Source organism: Trichomycterus rosablanca, chromosome 22 (assembly GCF_030014385.1).
Source record: "Trichomycterus rosablanca isolate fTriRos1 chromosome 22, fTriRos1.hap1, whole genome shotgun sequence".
Lineage (NCBI taxonomy): Eukaryota > Metazoa > Chordata > Actinopteri > Siluriformes > Trichomycteridae > Trichomycterus > Trichomycterus rosablanca.
This window is the reverse complement of record NC_086009.1, coordinates 3,512,877-3,536,470: the sequence shown is the minus strand read 5'-3', so window position 1 is coordinate 3,536,470 and position 23,594 is coordinate 3,512,877. Positions and strand designations below refer to the sequence as shown.

General features: G+C 42.4%; 3 protein-coding genes and 4 non-coding genes across 8 annotated transcripts in view; 1 reads left to right on the top strand and 6 right to left on the bottom strand.

Annotated features, from left to right (window-relative positions):
• Positions 1-495: 495 nt before the first annotated feature.
• On the bottom strand, positions 496-4,362 carry rps11 (ribosomal protein S11). The gene is made up of 5 exons (XM_063019085.1): positions 4,292-4,362; positions 2,845-2,982; positions 2,566-2,641; positions 1,115-1,244; positions 496-678 (listed from the first exon to the last, which is right to left on the bottom strand). The coding sequence occupies exons 1-5, from the start codon at positions 4,304-4,306 to the stop codon at positions 555-557; spliced, it is 483 nt and encodes a 160-aa protein (XP_062875155.1). The 5' UTR covers positions 4,307-4,362; the 3' UTR covers positions 496-554.
• On the bottom strand, positions 873-957 carry LOC134300433 (small nucleolar RNA SNORD35). The gene has a single exon (XR_010007355.1). It is a non-coding gene; the product is annotated as a small nucleolar RNA SNORD35 (small nucleolar RNA).
• On the bottom strand, positions 1,317-1,401 carry LOC134300431 (small nucleolar RNA SNORD35). The gene has a single exon (XR_010007353.1). It is a non-coding gene; the product is annotated as a small nucleolar RNA SNORD35 (small nucleolar RNA).
• On the bottom strand, positions 2,714-2,799 carry LOC134300432 (small nucleolar RNA SNORD35). Its single transcript, XR_010007354.1, has one exon. It is a non-coding gene; the product is annotated as a small nucleolar RNA SNORD35 (small nucleolar RNA).
• On the bottom strand, positions 3,059-3,141 carry LOC134300434 (small nucleolar RNA SNORD35). Its single transcript, XR_010007356.1, has one exon. It is a non-coding gene; the product is annotated as a small nucleolar RNA SNORD35 (small nucleolar RNA).
• Positions 4,363-6,752: 2,390 nt separating the features above from the next.
• On the top strand, positions 6,753-13,314 carry baxa (BCL2 associated X, apoptosis regulator a). Its single transcript, XM_063018481.1, has 6 exons — positions 6,753-6,813; positions 8,932-8,980; positions 9,068-9,223; positions 10,227-10,362; positions 10,676-10,780; positions 11,454-13,314. The coding sequence occupies exons 1-6, from the start codon at positions 6,783-6,785 to the stop codon at positions 11,550-11,552; spliced, it is 576 nt and encodes a 191-aa protein (XP_062874551.1). The 5' UTR covers positions 6,753-6,782; the 3' UTR covers positions 11,553-13,314.
• A 350-nt stretch (positions 13,315-13,664) lies between these two features.
• map3k14a (mitogen-activated protein kinase kinase kinase 14a) overlaps positions 13,665-23,594 on the bottom strand; it is a 29,564-nt gene continuing 19,634 nt past the window's right edge. For both annotated transcript variants that reach the window (XM_062984773.1, XM_062984774.1), the window contains exons 9-16: positions 20,150-20,248; positions 19,908-20,065; positions 19,434-19,584; positions 17,836-18,153; positions 16,972-17,081; positions 15,330-15,465; positions 14,239-14,339; positions 13,665-14,155 (exon numbers count right to left, since the gene is read on the bottom strand). In XM_062984773.1, the coding sequence (XP_062840843.1) occupies positions 13,955-14,155; positions 14,239-14,339; positions 15,330-15,465; positions 16,972-17,081; positions 17,836-18,153; positions 19,434-19,584; positions 19,908-20,065; positions 20,150-20,248 (1,274 nt within the window). In that variant the 3' untranslated portion in view covers positions 13,665-13,954. The remainder of the gene's footprint in view (positions 14,156-14,238; positions 14,340-15,329; positions 15,466-16,971; positions 17,082-17,835; positions 18,154-19,433; positions 19,585-19,907; positions 20,066-20,149; positions 20,249-23,594) is intronic.

Genomic DNA, 23,594 nt, shown 5'->3' with positions numbered 1-23,594 from the left:
GACTGTTTCTTTTAACAGTTCCAGGTACAGGTACGTGCAGCTGTTTGTCTCTCTCTGGTGTATTTGAGGCATTAATCAGAATATGCTTTATTGTGAGCTGTGTTTGGCAATATGGGCCAAATATCTGCATCATTTTTACTGGACTCACCATTGGAAGAACAAAATTACAAATCAGAAATGATATTTGGTTTTGCTGCTTTTAATAGATACACCTACCAGCCACTGGCTGAGCTTAGCTGTGCCATCCACAAATGTGTCATTTCACTACCACAGTTGCTAACCGCCCATCCAGCAGCTATTTGTTCAAAAACAGCTTCATTTAGTATACCATTATGCGATGTCAGAGGATCGAACTGGGAAAACAAGGATGAGAATAACCATCATATGCCATTTGCTCTAGCCTAAAATGCCTGGTATCTGTGCAATTTGAACCATTTACAGATTAAAAGTAGTTTCCACGTTAACACTGAAAATAAAAGCACAAGACAACTCGGATGTAAAGAACTGATTTAATATTCTTTAAGTCATGACAATGCAGCGAAACCCAGAATTGTTCAGAACTTTTGGAACTGCTTCTTGGCTCCGGCTGCTTTGGTGACCTTCAGGACGTTGAACCTGACCGTCTTGCTGAGAGGTCTGCACTCCCCGACAGTGACGATGTCTCCAACAGTCACATCCCTGCAGAAGATTAGAGGGGGGGGGGAAACAGGTATAAAATTATACATTGGGGTACAGTTAATAACCCTGATATCTGCATCAAAAAAGTAGCAGTCCAACAATGACTCAGCTACACAATCTAAATGTCATGCAAATTAACATGTTTAAGAAACGAGTTTAAAGATGAACCTGCTATTCATGCAAAAAAAAAAAAAAAAGCTACATCAGTTATGCCATAAGGCGATGTCGTCAGAGTCTCGAAGACTTGGAAGACCATCGTGAGAATAAACATCATATGTAGCTTCTGCTCATAATCTAAGCCTCTGGAACCTATTCAAGTTCAGATGTGCAAATATTTCTCTTTGTTTAGGTTCCTAAGTGTAAAATAAGCTGTTCAGAACAGCATTCTAAAAGATTACTAGCTCTAAAATGTGAAGCACATGTATCAGTGGTTTACCTGAAGCAGGGAGATAGGTGAACAGACATGTTCTTGTGTCTCTTCTCAAAACGGTTGTACTTGCGAATGTAGTGCAGGTAGTCACGTCTGATGACGATGGTCCTCTGCATCTTCATCTTGGTCACCACACCTGCAAACCAGATGTGACGAAACATTTTTATCCAAGTTTGCACAGCAAGCATGAGTGAGACAGTTTGTAATGATGGAAGCATCAGCAAAGCCTTGAGGCAATGTCGTCAAAGCCACACGGACTTGGAAGACCATCGTGAGAAAAGACATCATTTGCTTTCCAGTAAACACACCTTCCTACACTTAGAGCTAGATGCTCTGTGCATTTTCCTAGTTACATACCTAGTTTAAGGCTAGGCAAATTATAGTCTAGCGTTATACAGAGAGATTCCTTTGAAAGAGGTCCCGTATATTCTGTAATAGGGGCCAGTGATAGCTCAGTGGTTAAGGTACTGGACTAGTAAACAGAAGGTTGCCGGTTCAAGCCCCGCCACCACCAAGTTGCCACTGTTGGGTCCCTGAGCAAGGCCCTTAACCCTCAGTTGCTCATTGTGTAAGTCGCTTTGGATAAAAGCATCTGCTAAATGCTGAAAATGTAAAAACTTGTGCTAGGACAAAACAATCTGAACGAAACAACGTGCAGCGCTCCTCTGTATATGGAGCATCAAACAAGCTGGGATGACCCTGCATCGCAGCGATGAGGTAGGCGCCGGACAGCCGATGCGACTATTAATCGGCATTTGCAACTTACGGGTGCATACCCCGCACCCCTTCACTCAGTCACTCGACTTCTCATCAGGATGGCGTACAGTATTGACTTCATGGCGCGAACCAATTGGGTCACCAATTCGTTTCAGCAATGTCGGAGTGAATTTAGGAAGAAATATGGTGTTCGTGATGTACTCTCGAAGAGTTCTTCATAAGATGGTACAGAAACCAGACTGAACATGTTCAGGAACATGGAGCGCCTCGCCAAAATGTGTCTGGTACAAAACGAAGATCACTGCCAACATCGCATGTACTGCAATCGATTACACATACAAGATATGTACCGTATTTTTCCGGTTTCAGGTTTCTACACCCTAACGGGGGTCACAACTGAATATTCGGGGCTTCTTTCGAGTGAATCCCCCTGTATACAACGTCATGATTGTATTTTACCATGCTTAAATGATACTCAAATTAAGCCACTTAAATTATTTTTACCCAAAGTCTGTGAGTAAGTAGGAATGCAGGTCTGAAATGCCATTGCATGACATCATTCCTGTGGCAAATGTTGTTTACAATCAGCATACCGAATTTTTAGCTTCTAATTAATTCTGATCTGGAGTAATTAAAGTTGAAGTACCTTGTTTACCAGTAATGATACAGATATAACCCAGAATCTAAATTACTGTGCGTAAATAAGAGCCCTAACCTGGGACGGCGTTAACACAACTTACCTGAAAGAATGCGGCCTCTGATGGAGACATCACCGGTAAAGGGGCATTTTTTATCAATGTAAGTGCCGTCAATAGCCTGCAAAGAAAGAACGCCATAGTAAACTTCATGAAATACTTTATTAAAAAAAAGAAAAACCTATAATTTAAGAAAGCTGCATCAGCAAAGCCATAAGGCGTTATCCTCAGAGCCTCAGTGGCTCAGAAGACCATCGTGAGAAAAATACATCATTTGCAAAATAAAAGTAATAAGTACATGAGCGAGCACACAGCCAGTCTTACTTCTCTGGGGGTTTTAAAGCCCAAACCGACGTTCCTGTGGTAACGTGGGAGCTTTTCTTTGGTGCTTCCTTCACCGGCCAAAACAACTCGCTTTTTGTTCTGGAAGATGGTGGGCTGCTTCTGATAGGACCTTTCGTTCTGACAAAAAACAAAAAGAACCAGTAAATAGATCGTCACAGCCATGACCGTTACGAGGTTTTGAGTAAACGGTTAGAGGACTGCATCAGTGTAGCCATAAGGCATTGTCGTCAAAGCAGAGAGTGCTTGGAAGACCATCGTGAGAAGACATCATTTGCAGCAGTCATGTTACAAAATTCAAGGCCCACTATAGCTTGGTCAACTAATCCATCATGGTTCTTGTTTAGACTATTTATAAGGCCAGTGGTAACTCCACAGTCAATGCCTGGACTAGACCAAAGTGTTTCTGGTTCAAGCCCCAGAACTGCCTGGTTGCCACCGTTGACCCGAGCCCTCAACTACTTGCACTTGAGGGTTAACGGCCTTGTTCAAGGACCCAACAGTGGCAACCTGACAGTGATGGGGCTTGAACCAGCAAACTCGATTACTGATCCAGTACCTAACCACTAGGCTACAACTGCCCATAAAGTCCAGAAAGATGTCAATAAGAACTATACATTTTTGTCTAAGAAAAAAAACCCTGAACTTGATGCAAAAAAAAACAAAAAAACACAGTCAGCAACACATTCCAAGATCCTAGTCTGCCTATGATTCGTGTTTAAACAACTAATTGATGAGAGGATTAGGGGCCTTGTTTAAAAGCCCAACAGTGGCTGCATGGCAGAGCTGGGATTCGAACTCTCAACATTTCAGTTGATAGCCCAAAGTTCTACCCACTAGGCTTCCACTAGTCCCTGGACACACAGGCAAAATGCATATAGAATATCAATAAATAACATCTTCAATGAGTTTCCACTACATGTGATGCAGTGTGTGTGTGTGTGTGTGTGTGTGTGTGTGTGTATTAGTAAATATATAGTTAGTAAAATTTCCTGGGTGTCCAGACTTTAGAGACACCCTGTATGATCTGTTATGGAGATTGTTTTTAAGGTTTTAAAGTTTATAAATGAAGTGTTTAGTTTAGTTGAACAAGGCTACTAATAAACTAAAGGCTGAGCTAATCTAATAGAATAGATCAGTACATAGAGAATAAATAAAGATAATTGTGATTTATTGTTATTGTAAGCATGTTCTGCTCTCATGGCGGCGGCTCCCACATTGAGGCCTGACCGGTTTCCGCTCCGCTCACACAGCGTGCAGCACAAGATCTCATTATTCCCGTTATTCACGCACTTACCAGCCTAATAACCACCCGTTATACACGTATAAACACATACTATATTATTATACATCGAAAACGGCCGGATTTAACTCAAGTTTACAGTAAAATAATCAGTTTATCGGCACCACGCCGTCCTGCTCCACATACCTGAGTGTCCGCCATCTTTGCCAGCCGAGTCGTAAAGAGAACTACACATGCGCAAAACAGACGGAAGAGAGGACTGGGCGGAAGTGACGCAAAGCTTAGGCGGTACGTCTATTATTATTATTATTATTATTATTATTATATATAAGTAGTAGTAGTAGTAGTATAGTAGTATTAGTATTAGTATTATTTGTAGTTGTGGTGGTGGTACAAGTAGTATTAATAATTATTATAAATGTTGTGGAACGTTAAATTATTATTTGGTAAATAATAATTGTTTTGTATTTATTCAAATAGATTTATAAAGAATATATTTACTTCAGCAAAGAATATATTTTTTCTCAATTTCCGAAGCGTATAGGGAATAGAGAATACAGTATGTAGAGTATAGGGGGAAAGGTATAGGAGTAGGGTAAAGGATGTAGGGTATATGGAGAATGGTATGTTAAATAGAGAGTAGGGTACAGGATGTAGGGTATAGAGAGATGCGTGTAGGGCATAGAAAGTAGGGCACAGGAGAGGTATAGGGAGAAGGGTATATGGAATGCAGACTAGGGGGTAGGAGGTAGGCTATATGGAATAGAGAATGGGGTACAGAGGTAGGGTGTAGAGTATATGACGTAGGGTATATTGAATACAGAGTAGGGTACAGGAGGTAGGGTATAGGAGGTAGGGTATATGGAATAGAGAGTAGGGTACAGGAGGTAGGGTATAGGGAATAGAGAGTAGGGTACAGAGGTGGGGTATAAGGAATAGAGAGTAGGGTACAGGAGGTAGGGTATAGGGAATAGAGAGTAGGGTACAGAGGTGGGGTATGAGGAATAGAGAGTAGGGTACAGAGGTAGGGTATAGGAAATAGAGAGTAGAGTACAGAGGTGGGGTATGAGGAATAGAGAGTAGGGTACAGAGGTAGGGTATAGGAAATAGAGAGTAGAGTACAGAGGTGGGGTATGAGGAATAGAGAGTAGGGTACAGGAGGTAGGGTATAGAGAGTAGGGTACAGAGGTGGGGTATAGGAGGTAGGGTATATGGGAATAGAGAGTAGGGTACAGGAGGTAGGGTACAGAGGTGGGGTACAGGAGGTAGGGTACAGAGGTAGGGTATAGGGAATACAGAGTAGGGTGCAGTATGTAGGGTATAGGATGAAGGGTATAGGATGAAGGGTATAGGGGATAGAGAGTGGGGTACAGTATGTAGGGTACAGTATGTAGGGTACAGGATGTAGGGTATAGGATGAAGGGTATAGGGGATAGAGAGTAGGGTACAGTATGTAGGGTACAGGATGAATGGTACAGGATGAAGGGTACAGGATGAAGGGTATAGGATGAAGGGTACAGGATGTAGGGTACAGTATGTAGGGTACAGGATGAAGGGTACAGTATGAAGGGTACAGTATGTAGGGTACAGTATGAAGGGTATAGGATGAAGGGTATAGGGGATAGAGAGTGGGGTACAGTATGTAGGGTACATGATGAAGGGTACAGGATGAAGGGTACAGGATGAAGGGTATAGGATGAAGGGTACAGTATGTAGGGTACAGGATGAAGGGTACAGTATGAAGGGTACAGTATGTAGGGTACATGATGAAGGGTACAGGATGAAGGGTACAGGATGAAGGGTATAGGGGATAGAGAGTGGGGTACAGTATGTAGGGTACATGATGAAGGGTACAGTATGTAGGGTACAGGATGAAGGGTACAGTATGAAGGGTACAGTATGTAGGGTACATGATGAAGGGTACAGTATGTAGGGTACAGGATGAAGGGTACAGTATGAAGGGTACAGTATGTAGGGTACATGATGAAGGGTACAGTATGAAGGGTATAGGATGAAGGGTATAGGGGATAGAGAGTGGGGTACAGTATGTAGGGTACATGATGAAGGGTACAGTATGTAGGGTACAGTATGAAGGGTATAGGATGAAGGGTATAGGGGATAGAGAGTGGGGTACAGTATGTAGGGTACATGATGAAGGGTACAGGATGAAGGGTACAGGATGAAGGGTACAGGATGAAGGGTATAGGATGAAGGGTATAGGATGAAGGGTACAGTATGTAGGGTACAGGATGAAGGGCACAGTATGAAGGGTACAGTATGTAGGGTACAGTATGAAGGGTATAGGATGAAGGGTATAGGGGATAGAGAGTGGGGTACAGTATGTAGGGTACATGATGAAGGGTACAGGATGAAGGGTATAGGATGAAGGGTATAGGATGAAGGGTACAGTATGTAGGGTACAGGATGAAGGGCACAGTATGAAGGGTACAGTATGTAGGGTACAGTATGAAGGGTATAGGATGAAGGGTATAGGGGATAGAGAGTGGGGTACAGTATGTAGGGTACATGATGAAGGGTACAGGATGAAGGGTACAGGATGAAGGGTATAGGGGAATATAATAAGTAGTGTGTGTTGTTAGTAAGTCTCAGAGTCCAGCCCGTAATAATTACGTCACGCAAGGCGGAAGTAAGATTGAGATAATTTTAGCACGCTAACATGGCAGCGTCGTCGGGAGACGGAGATTGTGGTAAGTACTGATTTAAATACTTATGTAATAAGACATGTTGAAAGAGTGAGTAACATTTCTAACATATCATTAACCCGGGACATGTACGAGCAGCGGCTGTGTTAAACAGGAGTTTCTAAAACTAACATCAGTTAGCCGGTGATTAGCTTAGCATAGCCACAGCGCCAGTGTCGACATGCCCGGACATATTTTCATCCTCATGTGAGTGATCAGTTCATACAGAACCAGATAACCTACTGATTTAACTTCACTAATCTCACCCAGACACACTGACTGCTGTACTGAGCTCATATTTATTATGGTTTCTAGTTTCTCTGAGCTCAGAATGATGATGTTTTTCTGGTGAGAGGAATGACGTCATGATCACAGTGTCTCAGTGACTTTGTTTATCACCTGACACCTTCACTAATAAACATAATAAACGCCGTAATACCAGCGTTATTATTGTGTTTTTGTACAGTTTACATTAACTTAAACAGTTGTTAAGAGATTTTATTAGGAATTTGGTGTTTAAATTAGTAAAATCGCTTCGCTTTGACAGCAATTAGAGTGAGATCACAGTGTTCCGCACACCAGCTGACAGCAACATTCACTCACTCATTTTCTTATCCGCTTATCCAATCAGGGTCGCGGGGGGTACTGGAGCCTATTCCAGCTTTTCAATGGGCGCAAGGCACACAGTAACACGGGGCGCCAGTCCATCGCAGGGCAGACACACACACACACACACACACACTTATAGGGCAATTCAGTGTCTCCATTTAACCTGACTGCATGTTTTTGGACTGTGGGAGGAAACCCACGCAGACATGGGGAGAACATGCAAACCCCACACAGAAAAGACCTGGACTGCCCTGCCTGGGGATCGAACCCAGGACCTTCTTGCTGTGAGGCGACAGTGCTACCCACTGAGCCACCGTGCTGCCCACAACAACATTCAGTAAAACTTAATATTATTAAATAACATAAAACTGGGTCTCCTTCTGACATTAATATTTGTCGTATATTATACTGACCCGAATATAATAAATATAATTTACTTTTAACTGTCTTTCACTCTGTAAACACACGTTTCACCTGCCAGTTTGTGTCATATAATAATAATAATAATTTATTTAGTTGTTTATTTTTACTATGTTTATTTCTTGTGCCTATAATTGAGCTCTAAATTTTGCGCTCTATTATGACTGCACTTTAGCCTCAATAAGCTATCTTTATTTCATTCATAAATCATTTCATGTTTCACCAAATCTTACTGCACTTACTGTTTATAGGATCATTTGCTTTACATTTTCTTTTAGTGTTTATTCTTTATGTGAAGCGTTTTATCCTTCTGGTTTTAATTTCATGTTCTTTTAATCGCATCTATATTTGTGAAAAGCCTTTCTCAGGTTCTAGATCTCAGTATTTATTTATTAGGATTTTAACATCATGTTTTACACACTTTGGTTACATTCATGACAGGAACGGTAGTTACTGGTTACACAAGATTAATCAGTTCACAAGTTTAATATCAAACACAGTCATGGACAATTTTGTATCTCCAGTTCACCTCACTTGCACTTTGGACTGTGGGAGGAAGCCGGAGCTCCCGGAGGAAACCCACACAGACCCAGGATCTTCTTGCTTGAGGTGACAGTGCTACCCACTGAGCCACCATGCCGCCCCTCTAGATCTCAGGAATGTTTAAATGCTTTTAATTTTTCCTGATGTGAAACACTTTAAATTGCCACTGTGTATGAAAGGTGCTATAGAAATAAACTTGCCGTGCCTTTACATCAGAACTTTACCCCATTTCTTTTATCAATAAATGTTTTATTGTGTTTAATGTGGTGTTTTTGTTCGTTGTTTTAGAAATAGTAATACAGTAACAATTAATTGTTGTTAATAATTGTCATTATTATTGTTATGCTTTAAAATTGTAAGAGGTTTTATTTTTTTATTTTTTGTAAATGCCACTGCATTGTGGTCCACGACTGATGGGGCAGATTTTATTTTGTGATCATGTAATGCAGCTTTTATTAATCTAGATCCAAATTCCACAATCGTTCCACACTTCTTTGGCTAAAGCATGTAAGCAACAAAACCTGAAATCTAACTTGTATTTCTCTTTTACAGGCTCAATGAATGACCATATTCTAGAAGTGGGAGCTGAGCTACTTAAAGAGTGAGTGTCCAAACTCTCTCCTCTTTCTTTGATGTTTTTAACCCGTACGGTGATTCACCCTGATTCTTTTTTGTCTTTGACCCGTAGCTTCATCTACGAGCGGGTTCGGAGGCATGGTGACAGCAACACCGTTTTATCGAGGAGCGACCTGGATGGAAAAGAGCTCGACCCAAGCCATAAGAAACTCGCTCTGTGTCTGCAGCAGATTGGAGACGAGCTGGACAACAATGTAGAACTGCAGAGGTGAAGAAACTGCTGCTTATACTTCTTATAATCTATGTAGCTTTCAAAGGGAATTGTCCGTACTGGATTTTAATTAACACTTTAATGGTCTGTTCAACCCTTTGGTTGAGCTTACTTTGAGTTTAAATACTTGGGTAAAAATAAGCTGTATTTAAATAATCTTGTTTGTGCTGTATCTACTGTACTCTTTGGTTGATGTGTTAAACTCAAAAATATTGGTCTATGACACTGTGGTTTTAGGAAAACAGCCTTTCTAACCTATATGTAAAAATACTGTGTGCACTAGTGAAAAATATTAATTGTTTGTTGTTGGTTTGGTCCCAAGAAACTAAGACATACTAAGAAATAGCTTTTAACATTATTGTCTTGGTGAGATCATTTAAGTCTAGTTAAAGAAATCCAATGATATGCCATTTTTACCTCTGGGTGGCGCTGTAGACCATTAAAAAAAATAAATTAGGTCCCTACATGACCAAAGTAAACTATGAAGTTAGTTAGTCTTGGGTGGGCTTGGGTGCATACTAAATCAAATATTGGCTGTTTCATGCTTTTAAAGCTCTGTGTGTGTGTGTGTGTGTGTGTGTGTGTGTGTGTGTGTGTCTAAGTGTAAGTGTGTCTGTCTGTCTCTGCCTGTGTGTGTGTGTGTGTGTGTGTGTGTCTGCCTGTCTGTGTGTCTGCCTGTCTGCCTGTGTGTGTGTGTGTGTGTGTGTGTGTGTGCGCCTGTCTGTGTGTGTGCCTGTCTGTGTGTATGTCTGTCTGTCTGTCTGTCTGTGTCTGTATGTGTGTCTGTCTGTCTTTGTGTCTGTCTGTGTGTGTCTGTCTTTTTGACTGTCTGCCTGTGTGTCTGTCTGTGTGTGTCTGAGTGAATATGCTAGAGTGTAAATAGAAGTGAAGCAAATGTCAGAGACTGAACTGTCAGGTTTCTCTCTCTCTCTCTCTCTCTCTCTCTCTCTCTCTCTCTCTCTCTCTCTCTCTCTCTCTCGTCCTTCATTTTGTGTTTCAGTATGATAAACAGCTCATCACTGCAGCCCACCAAAGATATGTTTGTGAAAGTGGCTCTGGAGATTTTCTCAGACGGGAAGTTTAACTGGGGAAGAGTGGTGGCGCTTTTCTACTTTGCGTGTCGGCTCGTCATCAAGGCAAGAACACCCATCCTGTAGTATTCCATGATAAAGCACTTGTCGTGAATGAAGACCTGGTTCTTGATGCATTACTATTTTATACCTGCCAAACATATCTAACTGAATGTTGTAAATACTCACAGCAGCGACAATCTATTGTAAACAAGAATTATAATAACTGAAATATGAGAATTATACCTACCTTTTCCGGTCTTAAATATAACCACTGTGTAAACACGACATAAAATATCTAAATAAGTAGACACACTGTATTTTCTTTCGGTTCGTGAATATTTGTAACCCAGATTCTAACTGTATATCACTTTCACAGGCTGTTCTGACAAAAATTCCAGACATCATCAAAACCATCATCAGCTGGACTCTAGACTACCTCCGGGAACACGTCGTTAACTGGATCAGGGAACAGGGAGGATGGGTAAATGTCTTATTTCTTTCTAGTGTGACTTTTTGAACATGACAAGATTTCTTGTATGTGGGATTATGACATGTCATACTGTGTGAACCAGAACGTTTTTGTCTAGACAGCCTGCACATCTGCCAAATCTGATACTAATCCAACCTTTGAACCAGTGCAAGGAGTGATACAAATACTCAGGATTAAATTGAGACGTTTCAGTGCATTGCTGCTGTATAGGAACACAGAATACTCACTCATGCACTTTCTTAACTGCTTATCCAATTAGGGTGGTGCTGGAGCCTATCCCAGCTTTTCAATGGGTGCAAGGCACACAGTAGCACCCTGGACGTTGGCGCCAGTCCATCGCAGGGCAGACACACACACACACACACACACACCCATTCACCTATAGGACAATTCAGTGTCTTCAATTAACCTGACTGCATGTTTTTGGACTGTGGGAGGAAACCGGAGCTCCGCACTGAGAGGACCCGGACCGCCCCGTCTGGGGACCGAACCCAGGACCTTCTTGCGGTGGGGATTGAACCGTCAACCTTTTGAGTCTGGTCATTTTTGCTGCTGAGCTCAGCTTTTCCTTTACAGTTGAATGAATGAAAATAATTCTTGTCTTATATGCTGCTTGAACTTGAATTCTTAGTGACATTTTGGTATGATCGTCTGCATCCTTCAGGAGGGCATCTGCTCATACTTCGGCCCCCCGACCTGGCAGACGGTTGGCGTCTTTCTGGCTGGAATTCTTACCGCCGTGCTGGTCATACGCAAGATGTGAAGAGTTTACCCAAACGCGAGAGCGAGGAAGAGACGAGGAAGAGAGGTCGGCAGAGAGCGGGATGGACGGAGCTTATAAAGTGAAGGCGAGGTGCAGCGAGAGGCAGCGAGGGGCGGAGACCGACGATGAGCGAGAGATTTGATCAAGATCGGACGCTGAACAGAGAGCCATAACAATTCATCACTATGCTACGTGACTGTTGAGCCTCTTCTCTTTTCTCGTCAATATATTTAGTAACGTGCACTATAAGGAGGGTGGGAGAGGTGGAGCGAGGGGCGTGAGAGGGGCGTGAGAGGGAAAGCAGGGCGCCTTATTTAAACGTATTTATTTTCACGCCTTTCTTTCTATAATGTTTATGTTAGATTTGCATGCCTACTTGAATGGCGGTCCACCTGACGTGGATTCATGAAGATGCACATAGGAGTCGCACACACTCAGAGGTGAATCATTTACCTGTGAAGGGTTTGGAAGTGCTTTAAAGGCGTGCCGTTAATATTTTACCTCAGACGTTTATATAAATATATATACACTGTATGGACAAATGTATTTGGAGACCTGACTTTGAGCTTGTTGGACATCCCATGGTATTGTAATAGTGACCTTTATCACAGCTATAACAGCTGACTCTATTCTGAGAAGGCTGTCTGTGGGAATTTGTGCCCATTTAGTCCAAAAAGCATTTGTATGGCTGCACAGTTGATGTTCCAGTTAATTCCAAAGCTGTTCAGTTTAGGGAAGGTCAGGGCTCAGTTCAGCTTTTCTTCATGTCTTTATAGACTTTGTTTTGTGCATAATGCTGGAACAGTAAAAGGGCCTTCCCCAAATTTGGAAGCATGTAATGTCCTTTGTTATTTATTTATTACACCTTTTAGCAGCTGCTGTGGCTGAAACAAATGGATTTAATACTTAAAATGGGTGTCCTAATACTTTTATCCATATACTGTACATATCTAGAGTAGGGATTGGTAGGCTCTGAAGGTACTCCACCGTCTCCCTCGGTCTTTCTCTCTTCTTCTTCCGTGCACCGACCGTATCCTCCCTTCTATCTCATCATTCACATCCACTTGGGTGGGTGAACACCATCGCGACTTTAGTGTTAAAGTTAAACCCAGAGCCACTGCGGGAGTTTGCAGCTTTTGGCTGAGAACAAGAGAAAGTCTACGGAACTATAAACTCAGGCAGGGATCCTCCATTTAATCCTGGAGTCCTAGGTCTGCTACACCAGCTGTATTTACCTGTCGTGGGTGCGACGGGAGCCCAGACTGAGTGACAATCAACTTTATTCGGTTCAGTTTTTGTTATGACGAACCGTACGTATAGTTCCTGCTCGAATGTGAACGTTCCAGTTTGCTGCAAGCTCCTCTGACGTGGCGAGAAATGACTGTCTCGTTTTAAACACACACACTTGCACTCATGTTTATAGACTGATATTGACCTGGTCTTCACAGTACTGTATTTTACATTGGTTAATGAAAACCACAACTCATACTTGCAATCACTCTTTTACAGACTTTTCGTTTTATTTTTGATCGTTTCTATAAATATTCGGGTCGTTCGGGAGTCGTTTTTTTATGATTCTTTCTTATGTTAACAGTGCCTTGGTCTTTCTACTATGAAATGGCTTTGATAAGATCATTATTGTGTAATTGGATGCATTTAATTAACTACGTCGGCGCTTCAGATCCGTTTTCTGTTTGTAAGCCCATTTGTTTTTGTAAGTTGTCATAAGAAATAATAAAATGTTTTTATGGATTTCACATAAGTGGACAAAGATTTATTACCAAACCAGATCGATTCAAATCTAGATTCTGCTGTTGGGTGGCACAGTGGCAATGTGTTTAAAAGCCTACAAACCTAGTTGAAAGCATCTTTCATTTATATAATGGATTTTATACACCTGTTAGCAATGTGTGTGGCTATAACACCTGAACTAGATAAAGTATATTATATCCACATACCTGCCCAGCCCAAAACAGCCCACTGCCCAGACTCAGATGTATATCCACCTTGCCCAGTGTGTCCCAAATAGACTCCAAGCCCTGGTCACTAGCCCCCCTTCCCCCCCTAAAAAACCCAGATAAAAAATATACACTTCAAAGAATGAATAAATGCTTGGCGTGGTAAAATCACTGCTTTTATTGGTACAATGATACAGCTGCAGACAGACATGCTGGTGGCAAGAGAAAAATGTATCTGACATGGTCATGCAACTGCAAATACATGGCAAAACACATGGCACTTGTGTGTACAGGAAATAGAAATGAGAACACACAACCTGTCATCAATAAAACACCATAAAAGCATAAAAAACATCTGTCTTGTAAAAGCAGATTAAAATACACTGGCACATAGTAAATAAAAGCAGCTTTAAAAATAGTGCAAACAAGGAATGTGTAACGACGTCAGACCCTGGTCTCCAGCACCCCGTCTTTAATTCTCCAGCTCCAGGGTGTTTTGCAGCAGGAGCCGTGTCTGTGCAGAGGGGTGTGGGTGCAGTCAGGGGCCTGAACACAGCGCAGGAAGAGGCCAGTTTCCTGTACTTGTATATCGTGGGACACCAGAGAACCGTCCTCGCTCTGCAGACTGAACACACTTTCCGAGATCTGTCGGATATAAACACAAATCGTTAACGTCTAATCAGACGGCACGCGCCCGGATTCGTAACAGTATTCGTAACAGTCCTTACCTGATCGCTGATTCCTCTGGCGATGTGTCCCACATTTACTCGGGGCGTTTCACGGATACGGAAACACCGGCCGTTGAAGTCCCTGATGCAAACGTCCACACCTGCACAGACAGACAGAACATTTGGCTTATTTTTCAATTGCTGACCAGTATTTTGTACTGGGTGTATTTATTTTTCCTCCATTTGTCTCCCAATCTAATTCCTGACAGTAAATCTGATCAAGAAGAGCTGGATCACCACACGCCCCCTCTGACACATGTCCAACCTGTGGCCACTTCTTATCACCTGCCAGTGTTGGGTTTTGACACACAGCCATAACATTAAAACCACCTCCTTGTTTCTACACTCATTGCCATTTTATCAGCTCCACTTATCACACAGAAGCACTTTATCGTTCTACAATTACTGACTGTAGTCCATCTGTTTCTCTGCATGCTTTGTTAGCCCCCTTTCACCCTGTTCTTCAATGGTCAGGACCCCCACAGGACCACCACAGAGCAGGTATTATTTAGGTGGTGGATCATCCTCAGCTCTGCAGTGACACTGACATGGTGGTGGTGTGTTAGTGTGTGTTGTGCTGGTATGAGTGGATCAGACACAGCAGCGCTGCTGGAGTTTTTAAACACCTCACTGTCACTGCTGGACTGAGAATAGTCCACCAACCAAAAATATCTAGCCAACAGTGCCCCGTGGGCAGCGTCCTGTGACCACTGATGAAGGTCTAGAAGATGAGTGACTCAAACAGCAGCAATAGATGAGCGATCGTCTCTGACTTTACATCTACAAGGTGGACCGACTAGGTAGGAGTGTCTAATAGAGTGGACAGTGAGTGGACACGGTATTTAAAAACTCCAGCAGCGCTGCTGTGTCTGATCCACCACCTAAATAATACCTGCTCTGTGGTGGTCCTTTGGGGGTCCTGTGCTGATCGGTGTAATCTGTATCGGAGTATTTATTATATACTCCCCATACTGTGACATTAAATATAATAATGTATAATAATATAATAATAATATAAAATATAATATGTAGAGTATATATTATATTATATACTCTCAACCATACTGTTAGATATGTCACCTCTCACTTACCCTCAAAGCAGCGAGGTGTGGGCTGGTGGGCGGGTACCAGCCAGTCCATGCTGAAGCTCTGTTCTGATTGGCTGTTGTAAGAGAACACGCCCGAGCTGAGGTCGTCTCCAAAGCCAACCGACCACCGACCCGAGTCCTGGGGGAAAAAGGAGAGGTGGTGAGTGAGACTGTTATGCTTATGGTTAAATGTGTTAATAAAATAAAACCTCACAATGCACCGAAAAAAAATACACAAAAAAGAGGGCGGCACCGTGGTCTAACACACAGGCGCACCACTGCGGAGTGTCTCAGCAGAGCCATCGTCCTGACCGGGCATCCTCACAAACACAACTGGTTTTAAAGAGGAGGTTTGGATGGGGTCTCCTCTCACTGCCCACTGTGATATGTGATTTCTGGGACTGGTCCAGATCCAGGCGCAGGTGGAAGGAGGTCATGTGTGAGGGGGTGTGTGGTGACTCGGCTTTTCTTGACCAGATCAGAGGTTCCGCAAGCAGCCCCGGATTCACAAACGGGAATTAAAAAATGACTTGATTGAGAGATAAAGGGGGGAAATTCCAGAAAAAAATACAAAATAAACACTTCCTCATCAAGCAAATATGATTGTGGTGTTTATGTTTACATTTTTTAAACCCTAGCGAATAAATGTATTAAGTTTTGATCAACATGTATGCAGCCACTGTCAAAAACTTTGTTTGTGGTGTGAGGGGACAAAGATTTTTAGGGATTGGGGAAGTGTGGACTTTCCAGGCCGAGAGCAAATGCGGAAGCCGTTCGTTTCAAAGCGCAAAGTGTAAAACAGAAAAACGCTGACGAATGCAGAAGCATGAAAACTAAAAGAAATGAGAAATGAGCAACTGATCGGATATGAGTTCAGGCCTCCTACATGGATTTTTTTTAGCAACTGCAACAAAACAACAAAACAAACAGACCAAGCAAAACACTTCAATCAGAGCAACTGTGAGATCCCTATCAGCTCAGGGCAGCATGTGATTTTCTTTATCCCCTGCATTAACCTGGTGTAATACTAACGTGTGTTTCGCGCCGGCTGTGCTGTTGTTTCCTATGGAGTGTGGCACTTTACCGCGCTGGGCTTGGGATTTTTGCGCTTGTCACGGCACTCAAAGTTCACCTGATTGAACTTAGACCCAGTTTGCCACTGACCTTTTCAAAGCGCCTCGAATGAGACGAACTGTTTGATATGACGCGATAAAATCGACTCAGGCTGTACGAACAAAGCTTAACGTGTCTTACTGTACTAAAACAATGAGCTAGGAATTTCATTAGTGTAGAGAACTAATGATCAGTAATAATTTAGAGAAGTTTAGTATTTCTGTGTTGATCTATTAGTACATTAAACCACGTTAAGCTTTATTTTTCACGATAAGCATTTTAGACTCTCTGAAAAGCTGATTCTCACAATTTCTCAGAACCTCGAGCTGTAAAACAAGTTTAAAAGTGAAACAGGAGGAAAATCCAGATAAACGCAGATACAGATGTGGAGCTTTCAGACTGGATTTGACGCGTATTTTACACAAATGCAGATTCGCTCACATCATTCACTTCGATGATGTTTCACCGCACCGCTCACAAAACGCTTCTTATGTGAATGCGCCCTAACACGTATGTAAGTGTGTGTGTTTACCTTCTTGTCGGCTGGCTCTCTGGTGGACGGACAATCACTGCCCAGGCAGGACAGAAGCTGCTCCTGCAGTTCAACTGAATGAGGCTGAGACAAACTGCTCAGGAAGAAATCTGGATGGATAAATAGAAAGAAATGAAGAAATGAGGAACAAACATTTGTTAGGTCGTTTCGAATCACTAAAATATAAGTATTGGGACACCCCTTCTTAATATTAAATGTATGTGTTTCAGCCACAGCAATTGCTGACAGGTGTAATAAATCAATTATATGAAGGAAACTATACACTTCCAACTTTGCAGCAACAGTTTAGGGAAGGCACTTTCCTGTTCTAGCATGACTGTCCCTTGTGGACAAAGCAAGCTCTAAAAAGACTTAAAGAAAAGCTCAGAGAAACCCCAGTGACCAGGAATGAACTGGAACATCAACTGAGGCTTTCTTGACCACAAAGGGTTTAATAATCTGACAGAGATCACTCGATTGGCTCATGGCCAGTGGTTAAAATATTTTTGGATAACAGTATGATAAAAGCATTCTGCATTCTTCCTCTGTGTCTTGTGGCAGCATGTATGACAGTATGACAGTGTGAGGTCCATAAGGACATGGTTTTCCAAGACTCGTGTGGAGGACCTTCTGGTCCTAAACTCAACCCCACCGAACAGCTTTGAGATGATTGATGTTGAGTTAGAAGGCCAAGTTATGGTCATGATTATCCACAGACACATAGTATAGGCTATAATGGCTGTAACTTCACTTTAACCCCTCGTTTTTGGGATATGATCTCCAACAAGCTTATAGTGTCCACATACTTTGAGTCATATAAAGTATAGACGATAGATTAGCTCGCTATATTATTAGCTGACTGACCTCTCTCGAGCTTGCGGAGCTCCTGCTCAGTGGGTTTGTGCAGGTCAGGAAGCGGTGGGTGGATGTAGAGCGCTGAGGATGAAGGACTCTTGTTTCGCTTCATGATCTCTTCTTCCTTATCTTTCTCAGTATCCACCTCTTCTACGTTTCCCTTGTGCTTGACCACAGCTGGCAGTCCAGCCCCCTCTCTCTGTTCCAGCCCTGGGCCCATCCACTGCTGCACAGAGCTTTGGGAGAAGAGGGTGGGCTCTGATCTCTCTGGCTTTCCAGCTGGTTTCTGATAGGTTCCTCCCCGTGCGGGGCTGCAGAGACCTCCCACTGTAAACAAACACAGAACGGTCCATGAATGACAGAGCATCACAGTACAGAACATTATATTATATAACTAATTATACGATTATATTCGTTTCCACTACTGAACATTTCCTTACTGTAAACTTGATTTATGTTTTTGTTGATTATCTTTTTATGCATTTTACCCCTCTTTAGCGTAGCCAATACGCTGCTGGGGACCCAGACGCTGTACAAGGAGGGTGTATATTTGCCTGACACACACTTCCTCAGACATGTGTCTACTAATCTCTTCTTATTTGCCCATACTTCGTTGGACTTGTGCATGAGGTCGGCTTCGCGTACGGAGAGCCACGCCCCAATTTCTGCGCTCCTCCACTTTCTGTACAGGCGCCCTGGGCAAACAAGGTCCTTACACAGCCTTGATAACCCCAAGCAGACCAATAGCAGAGCTGAGATTCAAACCTGGGAGTTCAGAATCTCTGCACTGTTGTGCTAACGGATTATCCCGCTGTGCTACCTGGGCGCCCTCGATTTATGTGTTTTAATGTATGTTTTATGCATTTTCCTCGCGTTTTATTTCCCAATCTGGTCGTATCCAATTCCCTGACTGTATTTCTGCCTCTGCTGCTGCAGACCTTTCACATTTGACCAGGGAGGGTCGTATCTAACACACGTCCCTCAGACACGTGTTTCACCTTCTTTAAAGTAAGCTTTTCTTCATGTCTGTATAGAGCTTGCTTTATGCACAGGGGTGCAGTCATGTTGGACAGGAAAGGGCCTTCCCTAAAGTGTTGCTGCACAGTTGGAAGCATATGATTTTTTACACTTGTTAGGCACTGTTGTGGCTGAAAAACATGAATTTAATCATTAGAAGAGGTGTCCCAATACTTTTGTCCATATCTGTATAAACCCTGGGGGTGGCACGGTGGGTAGCACTGTCGCCTCACAGCAAGTAGGTCCTGGGTTTGATCCCCAAGTGGGGTGGTCCGGGTCCATTCTGTGTGGAGTTTGCATGTTCTCCCCGTGTCTGTGTGGGTTTCCTCCGGGAGCTCCGGTTTCCTCCCACAGTACAAAGATGTGCAAGTGAGATACAAAATTGTCCATGACTGTGTTTGACCTTAAAAACTTGAACTGATGAATCTTGTGTAACGAGTAATTACCGTTTCTGTCATGAATGTAACCAAAGTGTAAAACATGACGTTAAAATTCTAATAAATAATAATAATATAAACCCTGGGATAATGCCTTGGGAACAGGATATGCATTAGAAATGTTATAAGAGGTGTGAATATGCATATACTGACGTTCTTTAAGTGCTTTGGCCGTCTGAATTCTGAGATCCTTAGCTGAGGCTCTTTGGCTCGGGTCCTTCTGCAGCCCCCGTTTGATGACACCAGCAGTACGGGCGCTGCAGTGAGGCGGTATCTCTCTCAGTGGCGGCGGCTCTTCGGCTATCTGCAACCACACAGACACCGCCATCAGCGAAACATGCAACGACAGTCTAAACATGACACTTACTAAACTGAAGTTAGAACGTTCCCTGTAACAAACAATTGATTGATTGATTGATTGATTAGTTTTTAACGCCGTGCCGACACACTGGGGTCATTTATACGGCGGTACTCAAGTTGTTTCTTCATTTTGTGTCATTTAAAACAAATTATAAAAGATGTTTTATATTTAAATATGTTAAAAAATTCATTATTTTCCCTGGTGCTGCAGATTCAAGCACATTTCGTATCTCGTTTTTCTGTAACAAACAAAGCCAACGTCCTCACTTTCAGGTACAGGGGCCGTGAGTAGTAGCGGGTCCACGGCTGGCAGCCATTCAGCATGTGTAACAGCATGCAACAGCTGCTCCACACGTCCGCCTTGGTGCACAGTTTCCCGCTGCTGGCCACTTCAGGAGCCATGTGGGTCTCGGTCCCTTTCATATCTGCACACACAACATGTTTCATTCAATATTCATCGATGATTTTTAAAGATCTGGTACCGTTATTAGTGTAACTAAAGTGATTACCCTGTAAAGAACAGAATCCGTACTGGTCTGATCGCTCCGACTGACCGAAGTCACACAGGAATGTGTCTTTTCCATCTTCAGACAGCAGCACATTGTCCACTAAAACACACACAGATTAAAAATGACAACTTTTTAGATGAGTGTTGTAGTATAACCTTGTTTGTTATATAAGAGTGTTTTAAGACAAGATAATTTATCGTTTTCATCAGCCGCTTTATCCTGGTCTGGGTGGGGTAACACTGGGCACAAGGCAGGAATACCCTGGATTGTGGGGCTCCAGTCATCCCCCCTCAGACACAGCCAATCATATATGTGTACACCTAGTCCACCACTAGCACCACTGAGATTCGAACCCGGATCTCAGCTGTAGTGGGCTAGTATAATATACAGCTGCACCACCAGTGCACCAAAATGATTATCTTGAAGTAAATCTGCTTACTGGGCGGCATGGTGGCTAAGTGGGAAGCACTGTCACCTCACAAATCCTGGGTTCGATCCCCAAGGTCCTTTTCCACAGTCCAAAGACATGCAAGTGAGACACTAAATTGTCTAAGACTGTGTTCAATATAACCTTGTGAACTGATGAACCGTGTGTAATGAGTAACTACCGTTTCTGTCATGAATGTAACCAAACGATGGTAAAATCCTAATAAACAAACAAACAAATCTGCTTAATGCTTCTGCACTACGATGGCTGAGTGTTTAGGGAGGTGAAACATAACATGACACATAACACGACACAATATATGATGGAATCAGTACGCGTGAAACAGCTGCAATAAACACAATTTTAACTGTTGCTTGTTGAGTAAATCCAGATATAATTATCCATATTGTATAACAAGTGAAGTGACTTTTTCCATAGACAATGTTACTTTGATATGTCTGTTTCTGGAGATTATAAGTTAAACATCTAATATATTTATGTGTATATAAATACAGGCCATCAACCGATTTTCTAAAGCAGTGCTTATATGAGTCATTGGTTAAAATCAGGAGCGTGCCCCTATTAACTGATGTCCATATGCCACACCCATCTATAAGTTACTAAAATATGAGGTCAGCCACTCAGTAAAAGCACTGACAGGTAGATAAAGGTGCTCAGATGAAGCTGACTGAAGCACAGCTTTCCCAGAAAGCAGATGCTATATTCCGGGAAAGCCTATGTACAGAAAATCCTTTCGGTTTCTTTATCGTGACCAGACTATAAATTGATTTGGCAGGTAAGAACGAGCAAGAATCTTAATCAGTCATCTTGTTCACTTCAGCTAACACCTGGGGGCGCTGTGAATGATACACAGAGGAAATCTAACATGCCGGCCACCTTTAATTTAGTCCTGTTTCTCTGCCTTCTTTAAAACGTGTGTAAGAAAAAGTGTAACACTTTAACATATTTCGATATTTTCTCTTTCACATTGTTCTGAATTTGACCTCTTTATATCTCTGCGCTCGAGTCCTGTGACTATCGATTTCTTTTCTTTTTCTCCTCCCCACCCCCCCTTCGCTCTTTGCTTCATGAGTCAGTCTGGAAATTCCCAGCCTAGGCTTCACATAGCTCACATATTATCTCCCTCTCTCTCTCTCTCTCTCTCTCTCACAAACAGACACACTTTCTCACACCTCTACGCCGTCCCTGCCCATTCCTTTGAAAACCAAAAAGAAGCCACAGAACAAAACAAGCCGAGACCGAGTTGCGCTACATCATAACAACATAATTTCACCCCAAAACCTCTCAAAAACTGTACGTGTAAGAAACACGTGTCATGGGTGTCTTGTGATTTCCGCAACTGAATGACTGATGGGAACACACCATTATATATTATTTTATATAGTTCTTTTATAAGTTTTTTCCCCAAAAAATATAAGGGCATTCCTCTATTTATCAATGAATTAAGTTGTATTAGCCACACCTTGCTAAGTTTGGTGTAAAGAACCTCCAATGATCTTTACAGAGCCCTGAACTCAACACCAGCTTTAACCCAGATGAACCCAGATGGAAAGTATTGGATTGTTAATCGATGTTGGTCAGTGCCTCACCTTACAATTGAAGATGTTTTTCTTTGATTGAAAAGAAAACTATACGGAGGCGCCCAGGTGGCGCAGCGGAATATTCTGCTAGCACACCAGCGCCGAGATTCTGAACTCCTCGGTGTAAAACTCTGGGCGCCATCTAGCGGGCATAACTGGCGGTGCCTGAAGCAGACACGGTTCTGCTAGGGTGGGATTCAACTTGGTGGCATGTTCTCTTAATTCTTTGTCACTGATTATGACTGTGGTCAGTAACTGGGTGGTCAGATGTTATTTAAAAATGGAAAGACAGGTATGGACAGCTTTGGAAGACAGGTATCACATCATGAGCCATGTAAGAAGGAACAAACTCTTTATTAAACGCTGCTTCTAAGTCAATGGCATCAAAAACTATGTCTGACTGTGGCCAGTGGACTCAGGGTTTAGGATTTTTGGATTACATCTGACCATCCAGCACGATGGCTAAGTGGATAGCACTGTCGCCTCACAGCAGTAATGTCCGCGTGGGTTTCCTCCGGGTGCTCCAGTTTCCTCCCACAGTACAAAGACGTGCAAGTGAGGAGAATTGGAGATACTAAATTGTCCAACACTGTTTGATATAACCTTGTGAACTGATGAATCTTGTGTAATGAGTAACGTTCCTGTCATGAATGTAACCAAAGTGTAAAACATGACGTTAAAATCCTAATAAACAAACAAACAAACAAACATCTGACCATCCAGTTTATAAACAGGCTGTCGTGGGGCTGCATAACTGATTTCACATCATTATGATTATATAATATATAATGTAATTATTTTACAAATTAATTCTTTCGGCCGCTCCCGATATGCATATTTGATTTGGCACAGTTTTTAACCCGGATGCCATTTCTGATCCAACCGTCCTATTTATACAGGCTGAGCACCAGCACTAATGATGCACTATAATCAACTCTGATAACTGATAATTGCTAATTCATTAAAACTCTGATCATTTTTAGGTTTTGCCTCACTGGTGTCAACCAAACGTTCATCTCTAATCCGCACGAATGGCTGCTCGATATTGGACGTCGTATGCCTTCTCGATATGACCTGTTCATAAACACACGACTCAACTAACAGACCCTGAGATTCAATCTGAAACCTTTACGACCCCCCTGTCATAACACAAAATGAATCTGCTCATATACAAATATGAAAACACACAAACAGCCAGGTGAGAAATGTGCAGGACAAAAAAACCCGAATAATTAGTGAACTGAATTGAATGAATTGGTGATAATGTGTTTATAACAGGTGAATTAGGCATGTTGGACACCTGTTGGGTAACTAAATACAAAGTACCTTTGACTGTCTGATTAATATATTGAAACATATATATCCTGGTGGGAGTGGTCTCTTCCAGGATGATATTGCCCTGTCCACATGACACCAA

Excerpts from the sequence above, each read along its gene's own strand:
- baxa (XM_063018481.1), top strand. The coding sequence starts at position 6,783 with ATGGCAGCGTCGTCGGGAGACGGAGATTGTG. Across the intron at positions 9,224-10,226 it reads AACAATGTAGAACTGCAGAG|TATGATAAACAGCTCATCAC; the intron begins GTGAAGAAACTG and ends TTTGTGTTTCAG. Across the intron at positions 10,781-11,453 it reads TCAGGGAACAGGGAGGATGG|GAGGGCATCTGCTCATACTT; the intron begins GTAAATGTCTTA and ends TGCATCCTTCAG.
- rps11 (XM_063019085.1), bottom strand. Across the intron at positions 2,642-2,844 it reads GCTTTAAAACCCCCAGAGAA|GCTATTGACGGCACTTACAT; the intron begins GTAAGACTGGCT and ends CTTTCTTTGCAG. Across the intron at positions 1,245-2,565 it reads CAGAGGCCGCATTCTTTCAG|GTGTGGTGACCAAGATGAAG; the intron begins GTAAGTTGTGTT and ends TCTGGTTTGCAG.